The sequence below is a fragment of the Colletotrichum fructicola genome, assembly GCF_000319635.2.
Source record: "Colletotrichum fructicola Nara gc5 chromosome Unknown KSG_Nara_v1_contig07, whole genome shotgun sequence".
Classification (NCBI taxonomy): Eukaryota; Fungi; Ascomycota; class Sordariomycetes; order Glomerellales; family Glomerellaceae; genus Colletotrichum; species Colletotrichum fructicola.
Window position 1 is genome coordinate 3911938 of NW_027094057.1, and position 14541 is coordinate 3926478.

The window sequence follows — 14541 nt, forward strand, 5'->3', positions numbered from 1 at the left end:
TACGACGCCTGTTGCTACCGCTACACAATTTAGAAGCTGGCCACCTTTCCAGCTGAACACGTCTGTCTTGCTCCTAGCCCATCAACTTTACTCACTCTGATCACCAATGACTGCAATGATTCAATCATCAAGCGCGTATACCTCATCAAGAGTCCCCTGCAGAAGCTTGATCTGATCTTCCAGGAAAGACCTCATGTCCGGAATGTTGAAAGGGCGGCGGGCGACCTCCCGCCCACGTTCTTCCTTCCTCTTGGCCCGAATCCGCTCTTCCAAAATCTCCAGCCGATAGTCAGTGAACTGAGTGTACAGGTCCGACAAGACACTGGTAGTGCGAACGCCGGCTAGTGTGGTCTCGTCCTTGATGAAAGGGGACTTCGCGCGGAAAGATGTAACCATGGAGATGCGCTCACGACCCCCAAAGGCCTTCAGCGCCTGGTGCTCGATGTAGCGCCCTTGCATGACGACAGCAGTGCCCTATCAAAACGTCAGAAACAGGTTCCAGTCGAAATCTTCGAGGTCAGCAATACCATGGCCGGTCCGCGGACCTTCTTGATCGTTCCATCCTGAAGCCTGAGAGCGGTTTCGCCCCCGACCATGTCAGAGCAGTCGGAAAGCATGGTCACGACGACGAAGGGATAGCTATCATAATGCCATGCAACGGCAGAGAGCTTGTCGTCGTCAGATGACCTCCAGTTCTGGACGCTGTTTTCGTTCTCGTCATTGATGGAAACGTTGACGTTGCCGATATCGACGTCAACAGCTGGGATGAGCTCGACGCCTGCAACCTCAGCGATTTTGGCGAGGACCTCGGGGGACTTCCAGGCGTCGTAGATGAACGGGGCTCGGCTGCCACCTTCTTAGCATGTATTGCAACACCTAGGGTACCTCGGCTGGACTTACTCGTGGCCCATCCCGCGAATCATGTTCTTGATGAAGGAAGACTGGTATCGGCAGTCCTTGAGACATTCGTCACTAAACGCCTCGGCTCTCATTTGCTTGATAGCCTCCTCAGTGAACAAGGGGAACGGTTCACAGACGGCCGTGGGTGCGATTCCGTGGCCATCGAGGCCGATCTCCTTCATTGAGTAGATCTTTGATGGTGGCTGGTAGTTCAGGTGCTTCTTGGGATCGAACGGCTCATACTTGGTTGCCTTAGCTTCATCAATGAGGATTTGGGGAATTGGCTCCTTTGGGCGGGTGATTCTCTTGGTTGAAGGGGCGACGACCTTTGGTGCGTCCGGGGATTTCGCAGGGATTGATGAGAAACTCGTGATGGCCGAGGTAGTCTCAATTGGCGATAGTGCAGATGGCATTGTGACTGAATTCTTGGTTATCCCGAAGTTGAAAGTTGGTGGGCGGACGCCGATAGCTTGGGTGGATGTATTACTAGAGTCTGAGTTATTTGATTGATGCTAACGAATGGACATGGAAGACCTGACTCTCTCAGTTATATAATTCAAGCTCCATACACGAATATTTTCATATGACCGATGACATTGCCAAGATCGGTTTCCATTTGGGAAGAGTACACCCACCAGTGAAGTCGAAGACGTTGCGACAATCCGTCAGTCGCAGTTTGAGTTGCTAATCGGATCCCTCAATCGATGTGACACGTCCACCCCTGGGACGCGGATTCGAAGACATCGGTTTTGGCGATCGCATTGCACTCCATAACTGTCAAAGAATGCACAAGTTCCTGTTACTGCAACAGCGAAGCCAACCGGCGAATGACCGGCACATTACGAAGGCGGAAGAATGGTTCGGAATTGAAGCCGACCCCTGTCGCGCGAATCAATAGACATGCCGATGAGATAGCCCCTTGTCGGAGGCATCACGGATGAGCCCAGCCGCTCGAGCCAGAGGGGTATTTGTCACGCGGAGGGACAGGCGTCTGTCTACTTGCTATCTAGTGGGCGCAACCGAGTGCGCGAGGTCCTCAGCCGTTCTCAACTCGGGATCAGGCGCAAGAACTGGATTCGACGGATGTCTCTGTATCTTGGAACTTGCGGAACTATCCTACAGCAATCCGAGGGAATGACGATAAACCTTAGAACTAGTTTGTCGCTCGGATCTAGCGCGGGAATTCATGAACACAGTTCGGAAGTCTTGCCGAAGCCGGTCAAGTCACCCCGGCTAAGGAGCGTGAGCGTGAGCCACGACTAGTCTCCAGAAGTGCCAACATCACGTTTGCTGACATATATTCTCACATTTAAGTTATGAAATGACCGGCTTTACATCTTATATGTGTATTCTCAAATGTTGCTGAAATTGTTGTATTGACTCTGGAGAATATTTTTTCATTATTCACACGGCACTTGTTGTTATTCTACTCAGTTGTCTGCCCAACACATCATCACCATGCAGGCATCCAGCCGGCTGAAGATGTGCTTCGACAAAGGCCAGTCATCTTTCGGTGGCTGGCAAATGTTTCCAGGAGCAAACATCTCAAGAATGCTGGCAAGAACAGGCGTTGATTGGGTGCTTGTCGATTGTGAGCATGGAAACATCGACGGTCAGAAACCTGACTTAGTGAGCCAATCAATTGCTACGATGCTGATGATACGATAGATGGCGCTATGCATGACGCAGTTCCCGCCATTGCCGCGCTGGGAGTTTCTCCAGTTGTGAGGTTGGCGGACTTACAAGGATGGATGGTCAAGCGTGAGGCACCTGGCAATCTGTTTGCCATTTGAAGTCATAACATGCTGAATCCTCAAAAGGGGCACTAGACAGCGGCGCGCACGCAGTAAGCTGATGTGGATATGATGAGTAGTGTGGTGCTCGTAGCTGATCCTCTTGTAGATCCTGGTGCCACTGATACGAACCGTCGAGGAAGCGAAGCAACTTGTTCGCGAGGCAAAGTTTCCGCCTCAGGGAATAAGGGGATTCGGGTCTCTCATTGCCCTGGAGAGATTCAATCCAAATCCGACGCTAACCGAATACCTTCATCAGGCTAACGATGCCCTCTTGACAATAATCCAAATCGAAACTCGGGAAGCATTCGACAATGTTGAGGGCATTGCGGCCGTCGATGGAATCGATGCGTTGTTCATCGGGCCCTTTGATTTAGGTATCGCTCCCTAAAGTTGATGTTCTGCAAGTTCTGACTTCTTTATCTGAAGGAAATAACATCGGCCACCCAGTTCAGAACGGGGTCATGCCACCAGAGCTGGAGGATGCGTTAGATCGGATCCTGACGGCGGCGCATAACGCGGGCAAGAAGTGCGGTATCTACTGCAAGGATGGGGCGCAAGCAAAACACTTCGCAAGCCAGGGCTATGATATGGTCACTGCCGTGACTGATTACACGGCGCTCCAACGGGTAGCCAATGAAGAAGTCGGAATTGCCAAGGGAGCTGCGAAGCCAAAGGGAGTCTTTTAGTTGAGGACTGTACCATCTAGACCCAGAAATGGAAATAAGTCTGCAGTGACGTACTATTCACCATTTTGTCCCCTTCCAAGCTGCACTGTCAATTGTTCTAGTTCTCACAACCCCATCCCACCGGATGGTTAATGGATTATTGATCGGGTTATCGAAAATCTGGCCAGCGGATCCAATCGCTGTCGTTGTTGTCTCTGTTGGTTGGGCTTCACCTCGGCCAAGAAAGGATATTCGGCACGTGTCAAACGAGTCCGGTCGAATCAAACAGTAGAGCAGGATTCTGCCAAGTCCATCGAAGCTGCAGAGTCCTTTTGGTGTCGTACTGTTCCACGATCGATGCCACAATACGTTGTGGGGGCGGGGTTTGGAAAAAGCAAAGTCCAATGTCCAGACCAACGAAGCAAACTGGAATCATCCGTCTGGGATGCCGCCAAAGGAATCGGAAGGATTTGGTGTCCTCGCCGTCCTATTACGCGCCAACGAGTGATGTCCCATCTCGAAGCATTAATCCATGTTGGTTGAATGGGATTGCGAAAGCATGCATAACAGGCCTGTACCTGGCTTGCTCTCATTAGGCGAATGAAGTGGCCAAGAGCTGCACTTCGCCACTCAATGTCTCACACCAAATCTGCACAAACACGCAAGAGAGATCTGATAATACGACCCACCATCCCGCCTTCCAGAGGGCAGTTTCGCTGGAACGGATACGTTATCAAATCTCCGTCTTTCATTTCACTACCTCCAATAGCCCAAAGCGTACAAGCCTCCTCTTCGTCATCTCGTCCTCACTACGGTGGCACCCATCGCCGAACGCGCCGAGAGCCGTGATAACAACATGGCGAAACGGGCTTGCTGGGAATGTCAGCGCCGAGGGGTAGTATGCGACTCGGCCCGTCCCGTATGCTCCAAGTGTAAGCTTAGCGGCATTGTGTGCCCTGGGTACGAGAACGTGAAGCCTCTGACTTGGGTCGCCCCCAATCAGATCACGACGCGGACTTGGAGAGGCAGGAAGCCAGCAGCCAATAAGTCCATCGCGCCGCCGAAGACCAATAAGCCCAGCGAAAAGAAGAATACAGAGCCAAGCAAAACGGCCGAGGAACAGCTCGTTCATATATTTCCTGGACAGGAGCTTCGGACAGAGACGTGTGATATTGCAGAGGCTTCATTCTACTGTAAGTTCCACAATGTGTGACTCGATGTTTATAGGCGCTGCGCGACCGTATCTGGACCTAAAAAGGGTCGAGGATGTAAGCTTACTCTTGGCAGGGAACAATCATGTCTATCCATACTTCTATGACAATCAGCTGACCAAGAGTCCCTGGGTCGTGCCCGCGTCTCACATACACGCCATGAAGCCTTATCGGCGCCATGGCCTGGTCGCGATGGCCATCGAGCACCGCATGTCACAATTATCTCCGACCAGAAATGATCCTTATGCGGCCGAAGTGAGAGCCAGAGCCTACCATCACCGACATACGGCTATTCAAGCCTTAAACGAGGAGATAGCGAATGAGACTACCCGGTTATCCGACGCCACTTTGGCCGGCGTTGTCACGTTCATCTTTGGCGATGTATTTAGCCCCCCACTATCGTCAAAAAAACTTCGAAGAGCTTCAAACTAATTCCTTTCAGCTGATGGGTGGTGCCACAGCACCTAATTGGCGTATTCATCTAAGAGGCTTTGCAGCATTGGTAGCTTTGCGTGGTGGATGGGAAGAGTTCTGCCTCAAGTCGCCGCATCTGAAGACTCTGGTTCTGTTCTGCAAAATGTCAGTGCTCACAGACTTGATCGATTCTTTCGTTTCTTCTGTGTATTTCAAGAGCCGATATTTGGCAACTCACTGACTCACTCGCGGGTAGTATTGAAAATCTTGCCAACACTACGAGCCCAGCTGACGACCAAGTATCTCCGCTGGATAATTACCGAATACGAGACGTGATAAGAGATGTGTTCTCGATCGGCTACTATCCGCAATTACCATGCCCAATCGATTTGCTCATTCACATCGTCCACATCAATCGTCTCCGTTTCTTGGCCACACTTGAGAACACGGGAAGCTCCATCGGTCCGATACAAAATGAAGCAGAAGACGTATTGGATAGCATTCTGGACTTCTCTCCAGAGACGTGGTCCAATGAGATGGAGTCGTCGGCTGAGGGCTTTCTGCTGATGGGTCAGATCTATCAGTCGGCCGCGTTGCTCTTCGGAATCTCATCCTTGCAGAGTGCTGGTGCAATACCCTCGTCAAAAGAGTGGGTATCTCTCAAGAAAACCCACCGCGACAGACTGTTCGCTCTTCTCGACGAGACCACTACCTCTCGAGCACTCAAGATATGCACCACATGGCCAATGATTGTGGCTGGCTTTGAGGCAAAGGGTGGCAGTCCGTGGATGCGAAGCTTCATTCTAGATCGCCTGGGTGAAGATAGTAGACAGTTGGGAATCTATCTTCCAGTTGCAGCAAAGGAGGTACTTGAAAAGTTCTATGCGTCGGCTGCAAAGCATTGGGATGAATGTTTCGATAGCCCTCGCGCACTATTCACGTAGATACACGATTGCATTCTTATGGCGCATACATGATCTTTTCCACAGATAAACGAATGCAAACCAGTGCGCTTTTTAGGCCGCTGGAAAACTCAAATGCGGCCTTTGAGGATTAAGGCTATGATACCCCCTTAGGGGCCTCTGACCCCATTAGAAAACAGAAGCTTATTTATTCTCCTTGTCGCCCACTCTCCGGCAAGCTCACGGAGTCCAGACATATGGCTCTTTGCGTCTTTCAAATGACGTACTATGGCTTTCGTCAGTAGTTGCGGTGAATAAGCTCGATCTGCTTGTGTAACTTACGGGGATGAAGAGGTAGGGGACCTGCTCTTCATAACGTTTCCACGCATCCCCATACTTCCTGCGGCATCTTTCAACGTCGCGTTTGGTGCGATGGATGATCATAACCATGAAAAAGACGAAGTAAAACCAGGGAAAGAAACTCCTGGTAGCACGGTCAGTAACGCGATACCAGAGCAGGCGACGATAGTGGTGCACGTACTTGAATCCAGTAATGAGTCCCCAAGAGAACGAGAAAAACATGTCAGGAACGTAGTTAGGCTTTCTGATGATAGCGAACCAGCCATCAGCCATGATACGGTCGCCCACATCGGTCTCGATGACTTTGGGGTTCTCGACAGCTTGCCATGGAACTTGAGGGAAGGTTTTTCGTTTCACAAGCTGGCCTCTTTCTGTATGGCGGAAGGCGTTCTTCTGGCCATTCGCACTGTCCCACATCCAATAAAAGAAGAGGTAGGCGATGCTAAGAGCTGCCAGGGCGTAGGGGTTCCACTTGTATTCAGACGGATCATGGTTGGCCAGGTAGATGGCGCAGTGGCAATACGAGAAAGGAACGCCGGCCATATTCCAGAATGTAAGAAGAAAGCCCAATTTCTCGAAGTACATGTCCCTGCATCAAACGTCAGCTGGACTAGAAGCCCCATACTAAGAAGAACAGGCTCGGCCACCTACCAACTGCAAATGATCATCTGCTCCGCCTTCGCGCAAGCATTGGCATAGAGATAGTGAGCAGCAGTAAGGAAAACGACTTCCTTCGAGACATAACCATAGGTCTCATATTGGCGGGCTGCAACTGAGCTAGTTGTGAGAAACAGAATGAACCACGGAATTCGGACTTCATAAAACATCTTGAAGTCTAGGATACCGATGCGCGGGTTCAGCTCAGCTCCCATGAAGAAGTCATAAATAGGGTACCCCGTCAATCTGTGAGTCCTTCCACGGATGATGGCCTGAACATAAACGACGAAACTGTTGATGAAGCCGGACAAGATGGCAACAGTCATGATAGAGCCGAAGTCATCAATGATCGTATATAAGGGGAAGACTTTCGTGATATGAAGTGTACCGGCAATGACGATGGTTGCGTAGAAGCTGGTGTAAGCAGAACAGTAATACGGAAGTCTCTTGCCTCCCTCATGGCGCAGCGGCCTGCCATAACTGAGCACGCCAGGCATGTAGCAGTACATCAGAGCTTCGCCAATGAAAAAGACCCAGTAAGCTAACCAGGCTTTTTTAGTTGGATAAGCTCCTTCATGAACAAGCTGGGTCAGGTGACGAATAAAATCGGACCAGGACTGGTTGTCTTCTGGGAGGGGGATCTGGCCATCGTAGTATGTGGCGCCGATCCACATGTACCACATCAACAGCGGAAAGCCGATCATAAGCGCCAAAGTCCCAAAGGAACCGCCGAAGTCGAACTCGTCAGATGAGCCATCGCGATAAGTAGTGGCAGATACCGATGGCTGTTGCTTTTCTTTCGTCGTTGTATTGATAGCGGGAGCGGAGGAGCCGCCGTTTCGCTGTTTGACAGCCATGAGTGTGTTGAATAGCGTCTAATGAAAGAGGGGGAAAAGACTTATGGTGAAAGTTAAAATTCGAATTGGTACCACTACATTCCACGAATCTCGTGAAGCTTTATATACAACACGATCAGAAGCTCGTATGCAGGTCTCGTGTAGCTCAATAAACAGCCCGATACATCGGGGAGGTGTCTCCACGTGGTGGGCTGAAGCCGGGCCAATACCCACGCTTGGCTTCCATACGAACTATGCATATCGGTAAGTCAGATAGGATCGTATGGAAACTTTGGGTTCAGGGGAAATGCTTGGATCTTCTGATGCAGGACTCGTCTAGCAGATTGAATCCTCGCTCAAGCTTCAGCGTGTAAGCCAGTGGAGCCGAACTGGGGCAGAGTTGGGGCGCTAATGCACGTCTCGTGTAGCACTCGTCTGTGCTTCTTGTCCAAAGCCTGGGGGAGACTTTGTCCCGCGATGCACTAAATGCGAGCGAGATTACAGATGAGTGGCCCCAAATCATTGGCTAAGTCAACGGAACCCTCAGCTTAATTCCCGAATACCTATTCCTGGGCGAAGCGGTTCTTCAAGCTTGGTCAGAGGAACGGAATCACCTGTGGGGCGGACGTTTCACTGGCTTTGTGTCCAACGAGGGTTACTTCAGGGAACTAAGCATCGTGAGTTGATGACCTCAATACATCCTCAAAACACCTTCCGGGATATCCTCAACATCTCCCATTCCTTGTGTGATGGAGAAAAACTCTTCCGAAGAGATACCAACACTGTCGAGAAGATCGAGAAAATCAGCATTCCCTGAGTCTGAAGGTGGCACGAGCGGGAAAAGGTCCACTGCTCCGGTGATCATCGCCGCGGCGTTCGCGTCTGCTACCATATTTGACGCGTTTTGTCTGTCTTCCTCAGGATTCGGGCCCAGATCCATGGCACTCGGAAGCCTCAGACTGTAATGACCGCGGCTTTTCAGTTGCTCTTCAAGCTTTTTGAATAGCAGCTCCGCATGCAGCAGCTCCGTCCTTCGCACACCTGCCACGCGGTTCCCTCTCGTGACCATGTCGGATAGGATCTCGTGTGCTGCTTGATTGCTTGTGTGATCTTCAGAGACGTCCGGGAATATTGCGCCTGCCATGGCAAGATGAAGTGCTGCGCCGTACGTAAACTCTAGATCATAAGGAAGAAATACTTCTGTACGCATGTTAGTCCTCTTCGCCACTCGGTGTTATTTTGGTGAGTTACCGAGAAGGCTGTACTCGCTTGATAGTACCTGCAGCGTTTTGGAGGCCGACTTGATCCCCGAAGATATGATGCCGGCTGTATGGTTCAGAATGCTTTCCCAGTCTACATCGGCGACTTTATCGACCATATCCAGTCGTTCCTTCAATATAGAGAGGAGTAGGGGTCTGGTGGCAACAATGACGCACTGATGGTACAATAGGGTGATGTGACGCATGCCTCTGGGAACCGTATCGACCGAAGTTTGAAACTTGACGCGCATGATGTTTTCCAGCTCTTGCGCGTACTGGGCCAAAGTGTGCAACGTTGACTTTGTCTGTTCAACATAAGTTGCCAGGGATGTTTTTGTTGGTTTGTAGACGGCTGATCATCAATGTCAGTGGATTCCCTGAAATCCCTATCCCCTGAGACCTACTTCTAAGTATCATAGACATTAAATGAGAGAGTTTGACTTGAAGACTTCGTAGGCTGTCTGCGTGAGAACCGTGGTCTGGTGGGTTAATGGGTGTCGTTATTTCGCTGTCATGGACTGACATTGGTAATCCAACCGAGGCAGAAAAATGGCGGTCCATAATGTAAAGTGTCCACCACAGGTCACGACACCATGTGACAGTTTCGGCTCCTATCTCGTCTTCTGGTAGTTGGGTGTGCAGCCCTTCCATCTCTGCTATGTGGATCGCTTGACCAAGCTGACAAGTCAGGCTGACGTCTTCGCAGCGCTTTTCAGGCGGACAAAACTCACATAGACGTGCGCCGACTCTCTCTCATCAATAGAAAAAAGATATAACCCCATCATCGCCAAGACCTCGGTTGCCATCAGGCTATCTCTCCAGAGGGACATGTTGTCTGGAAGTATAGACATTGCCTGCACAAAGAACTTTCCGCCCGGTGGATCTCTTGATTCGGCTGACCCCGGCCGTGAATGGAAGGCAGTCCCAAATGCTAGAACTAATAAGAACTTTGTGAACCAGAGTCTGGATTCAGAGGCCTTTTGAGCAACATGGCCAGAATAGAACTCGCGTATTTGGGCCTCAAGTTCGGCGTCGTCGAAAAAGCGATACGTCTGTCCGAGATGGAATTTGACTGTATTAAAGAGATAAAGCGCATGATCTAAGGAAGGCAGATACCTAGTGTCGGGAAACTGAGTTGCTGTAGATTTCGAAGGCAGATTGTAAATATCACCCTCGAGCATTTGCTTTGGAAGAGCAGGCGCGGAAGACTTCAAACTCTCTCCTAGTATGAGCATCAGCCGCAGAGTAAACGACCAAGTTGACCACGGGGCAAGCCAGACTGATGCAACTTATTAGTTATGAAATTGTGGCTTGGTCTTTTCTTTCAACTTACTCCATTTGCGACGATTGTTTCTGGTGTTCTTGATAGTTTGAGAAGCCATCTTGAACGCGCTAGGCCAGATGCTCAATGGACCTTCAGGCTGTTGTCCAGGTAAGAAGGCCGGTTGATCCGCAATATCCCTAGCAGCAGGCATTGTACTATTTGGTGAACCATCAAGAGTCAACAATGAGTTATTGGTGGCTGGCCCAGTGATGTCTCCGTCCATGGTGACATTGAAACCGAAGTCATGGTTTTCCGCTTGTTCAACTGTCATTGGTGACACATTGACGACTGACCGCCTTCTGGAAGGTGTACCAATGTCGTAGGTGTTTGGCGTTGGCAGGGTGTGAACTTCAATTACCGATGGGCGCCTGTCATCATGATGTGATTCGTCCTCAAAGGGCAGAGGTGACGGCTCCGCGTTTATGTTTTGCTGCGATGCTCCATTTTGAGGCGACTTTGGACGCTTCTCTGCTTTCTTCCGTAGCTCCTCGAGGTATCTGACATTTAGATATTAATTACGGACATGCTTTTGGCTGAGATAGCACTTTGCATACGTTTCTGATACCAGAATCTTTTGATCATTGTCGTTGAAGCGGCACCTGACCAAGCGTCTCTCGCAACTTGCGCATGGGTCTTCTCCGTTGCACTTGATCTTACTTCGCCGGCATGGAAGGCACCTGGAATGATCTTTAGTGTTGCTCTTGCGCCAGTGATGGGAGCGAATGTCTTACGCATTTGAAGTTCTTTTCCCTCTCCGACGCCGTGGTTGAGAAGATTCTACCATGGCTGCGCGTGAGTAGTAGTACAGTCGTGATGCCCTCAAACCTCAATGCCGGTTGCGACAGACAGAGCAGAATACTCTTCACTGGGAGGGAATCGTGAGCATCTCAGCATAGTTCAGTGGTCCGCCCTCTGTAGTGCGGGGAAATGTTTGTTATCTGATGTGGCAGGGAAGGTCCAGATTAGCGGCTATCTACCCCGCGTTTTCAGATGTGGTGTCTCTCAACCCTCGCTGCACGATTTGGTAATTTCTACGTAAAGCATCAGAGCTGCAGTGGATCTCATGTTTGATACTAGAACGTGAACAGGTCCTTAGAGGGCGAGGTGACACATGCCGTATCTTGTTCGGGCTTCGGCGACTTATCATGCTTTGCCATTTGTGCCGCCGTCAATTCACACTAGGTGCTCTTCAATTTCGATGCCCAGAAGCGGTAATTGCCATGAGAGCCTTTGCTTATCTGGCGAACCCCAGCATGCGCTAGCAGGGATCGGAAACAGAACCGCGAGGAAGGACTAGGTTCGGATTGAGAAGCCGACACCAGCCGACGGAATATACGGAGGATGGCTGGGCAGCACTCTGTATCAAAGAAAGACGGACGGCATCCGCTGCGCGATCCCCCAACAACATGGACTCCACATAGATAACCAGCAGGCTAGTAATCTCCGTCGGTAGTGCGCTTAAGATGTGTTGATGATCCGGCGCCCAATCAACCCCTGCAAGGCGCGATAACGCTTCAAGTCCGACGGCCATAATGCGCGCAGGATTATCAGAGTTCCTGTGTAGATAGGGGCATTTTTGATCGGAGTAATAATTCACTATGATAACAGCGTAGCCGCACTTTGTGTTGAGAAAATATCGAGTCAAGCATGGAAGATTGTGACAGATTGATGCATAGGTATCAAGGAAAAGGGCAAATCCTCCAGGTTCGGTAACCAAGATCATCGCAGACCAACATCGGTTTCTAATCCGAAGTGAACCATTGGGTATAGCACAGGACCTATCATCCCTATTTTGATATCCACATAGACAAGGAACTGTCTGGGGTAATCCGGGGTAGTTCTTTCGGAAACCTGCTTTGACATGGCTGGGGTTAGTGCGACATTGCCCCTGAGCAACTTGGATGATTGTAAAGCGAATGCGAGAGCTTCTTAGATAAATAGCCATTATCAAAGCTCATGTTGCTAGAAAATCTTCAGACTGGCCTGTTAGTTCATTCATCACATCCTCGGCATAATCTTTCGCCTTTTCACAGCCACAGCCATGGCAGAGACTCACCTAACAATGTCTGAACCAATGTCGAAGGTCCCAGAAAAGCTCGACGAGCAACAGACGGACATTGCCAATGGTGACTTCGGCTCCGAGAACGAAGCTTTGAGGAGACATCTCAGTCCTCGCCAGGTGCAGTTCTTTGCCATCGGCGGGTCCATCGGCACTGCTCTCTTCATCAGCATTGGCTTTGGATTGCTCCATGGAGGAGCCGGAAGTCTTCTGCTTGCCTTCATCATCCAAGGAATTATGATGACGTTTGTCACTAATGCCATCGCCGAGATGACGATCTTTATGCCGGTTAGCGCCGCCTTCATTCAGCACGGTGGTGCTTGGGTTGACCAAGCCTGGGGCTTCATGCTCGGCTGGAACTTCTTCGTGTTCGAAGCCTTTCTGCCTGCGTTTGAGATCACTGCGGTGGATCTTGTCTTGACCTTCTGGCGAGACGACATTCCTTCAGCAGCTGTCATCACAGTCTGCATTGCTACTTATGGGTTCGTCTGAAGTTTGGAAAGCCCTCTGCCCGACTGACCCAATATTTAGACTTACCAATGCCTTTGGCGTCAAGTACTTCGGCGAGGCCGAGTTTTGGCTGTCTGGAGGAAAGTTGATATTGATCTTGCTGTTGTATTGCTTCACATTTGTGACAATGTGCGGAGGAAACCCACAAAAGGATGCCTATGGTTTCCGAAATTGGACTAAGCCTGTGCGGTGAGCCTGTTATTGATCTATGTTCAACCTCTGACATGAAGAAATCAGGAGCCATTCCTGGAGTACCTATCCACTGGAACTTCTGGGCGATTTCAGGGGTTCCTGGCCGCACTTTGGCAAGCCAATTTCATTATGGTTGGGCCAGAGTACCTAGCCACCTGCGCAGGTGAAGTTCAACGCCCACGAACGTCACTCAAAACAGCATTTCGAAGCGTGTATGTTCGCTTTGTCTTATTCTTCATTCTCGGTGCTATTTGCGTTGGTATTGTGCTGTCGGCCAGAGACCCCACTCTCGTCAAGGTCCTCGGTTCCGGAGAGACTGGCACAAGTGCATCATCGGTCTACGTAATCGCCATGAGGAATATGGGCGTCGATGCCCTGCCTCATGCTGTCAACGCACTTCTCTTGACAAGCATTTACTCAGCTGGCGACTGCTACATGTTCACCGCTATACGGAGCCTGTACGCACTTGCTCAAGGTGGTCATGCGCCGAAGATCCTCTTAAAGACGACGAAGAACGGTGTGCCCATCTACTGTTTCGCAGTCTCGATCGGATTCTCATGTCTGGCATACCTAAAGCTCAGCTCTAGCACGGTCACGGTGCTGAACTGGTAGGTTCGATTCCGAACACATCCATTAAAGTACGTACGCTAATGTCCTAGGTTCATCAACCTGGCTACCGGTGGACAACTGGTGACCTACATCGCCTGCTGTGTCAACTATCTGTTCTTTTACAGGGCACTGAGAGCACAAAATTACAATCGCAAAGACCTTCCATACTGTGGCTGGTTCCAACCATATGGTACCTGGATTGCGCTCATCTGGCTTGGCCTAATTGAGATCTTTTGGGGCTATGCTGTGTTCCTGCCAGGAAGTTGGGATGTTGGAACGTTCTTCAGCAAGTACGGAATGATTCTGCTTTCGATTGCAACCTTCAGTGGCTGGAAGTTGTTCAAACGCACAAGCTTCGTGGATCCTTACGAGGCGGACCTAATTTGGGCTCGCCCAGCTGTTGACTTGCATGGACGGTTGATGGCTGAGGTCCCAGTCCTGGGGTTCAGAAGATCTGTGATGGAGTTTTTCAGCGCCAGATTTGGAAAGAAAATTCCTGCTGCTGGTTCAATGGCTTGAAGAGTAAGATGTTGGTCTTAATTGGGTTGCTTTGCTTTCTCATGAAGGATAAGATCACCAAGAATTCTGTTTTCCTCTCAAGCCCTGAGTTGCAACTATCCCATCGAGTGCTGCATGACGCCAGTACATCCAGTACCCGTAATTTCTCCAATTCTTGTTTTAGTGAATTTTGTAATTCGCAGAAAAAAAAGTGTCGATCAGCTGAAATCGTATCTGATTCGCTGTACCCCGCAAAACTTTGTACTGGCGTCATGCAGCACTCGATGGGATAACAGTGCCAAAGATTTCTATTCGCGAGAATTAGGAAATATCCACCCTATTTCCGCTG

At 50.1% G+C, this 14541-nt stretch overlaps 6 protein-coding genes across 6 annotated transcripts; 3 read left to right on the top strand and 3 right to left on the bottom strand.

The window, feature by feature from the left end:
- Positions 1 to 120: 120 nt before the first annotated feature.
- On the bottom strand, positions 121 to 1313 carry CGGC5_v012816 (uncharacterized protein; the record flags this gene model as incomplete). The annotated part of the gene is made up of 3 exons (XM_032036636.1): positions 121 to 474; positions 528 to 846; positions 901 to 1313. The coding sequence occupies 3 exons, from the start codon at positions 1311 to 1313 to the stop codon at positions 121 to 123; spliced, it is 1086 nt and encodes a 361-aa protein (XP_031884531.1).
- Positions 1314 to 2358: 1045 nt separating this feature from the next.
- hpcH-1 (4-hydroxy-2-oxo-heptane-1,7-dioate aldolase) lies at positions 2359 to 3382 on the top strand (the record flags this gene model as incomplete). The annotated part of the gene is made up of 5 exons (XM_032036635.1): positions 2359 to 2491; positions 2569 to 2661; positions 2721 to 2746; positions 2803 to 3070; positions 3123 to 3382. 5 exons carry the CDS (start codon positions 2359 to 2361, stop codon positions 3380 to 3382), a joined length of 780 nt encoding a protein of 259 aa, XP_031884530.1.
- Positions 3383 to 4217: 835 nt separating this feature from the next.
- Positions 4218 to 5930, top strand: CGGC5_v012818 (uncharacterized protein; the record flags this gene model as incomplete). Its single annotated transcript, XM_032036634.1, has 4 exons — positions 4218 to 4554; positions 4649 to 4953; positions 5015 to 5151; positions 5243 to 5930. The coding sequence occupies 4 exons, from the start codon at positions 4218 to 4220 to the stop codon at positions 5928 to 5930; spliced, it is 1467 nt and encodes a 488-aa protein (XP_031884529.1).
- A 232-nt stretch (positions 5931 to 6162) lies between these two features.
- sts1-0 (Delta(24(24(1)))-sterol reductase) lies at positions 6163 to 7762 on the bottom strand (the record flags this gene model as incomplete). The annotated part of the gene is made up of 4 exons (XM_032036633.1): positions 6163 to 6174; positions 6231 to 6372; positions 6430 to 6837; positions 6900 to 7762. The coding sequence occupies 4 exons, from the start codon at positions 7760 to 7762 to the stop codon at positions 6163 to 6165; spliced, it is 1425 nt and encodes a 474-aa protein (XP_031884528.1).
- A 670-nt stretch (positions 7763 to 8432) lies between these two features.
- CGGC5_v012820 (uncharacterized protein) lies at positions 8433 to 11059 on the bottom strand (the record flags this gene model as incomplete). The annotated part of the gene is made up of 8 exons (XM_066152759.1): positions 8433 to 8941; positions 8993 to 9352; positions 9405 to 9457; positions 10117 to 10279; positions 10334 to 10821; positions 10879 to 10895; positions 10982 to 11001; positions 11056 to 11059. The coding sequence occupies 8 exons, from the start codon at positions 11057 to 11059 to the stop codon at positions 8433 to 8435; spliced, it is 1614 nt and encodes a 537-aa protein (XP_066007974.1).
- Positions 11060 to 12386: 1327 nt separating this feature from the next.
- AGP2-0 (General amino acid permease AGP2) lies at positions 12387 to 14213 on the top strand (the record flags this gene model as incomplete). The annotated part of the gene is made up of 4 exons (XM_066152760.1): positions 12387 to 12865; positions 12915 to 13077; positions 13131 to 13693; positions 13745 to 14213. The coding sequence occupies 4 exons, from the start codon at positions 12387 to 12389 to the stop codon at positions 14211 to 14213; spliced, it is 1674 nt and encodes a 557-aa protein (XP_066007975.1).
- Positions 14214 to 14541: the final 328 nt, after the last annotated feature.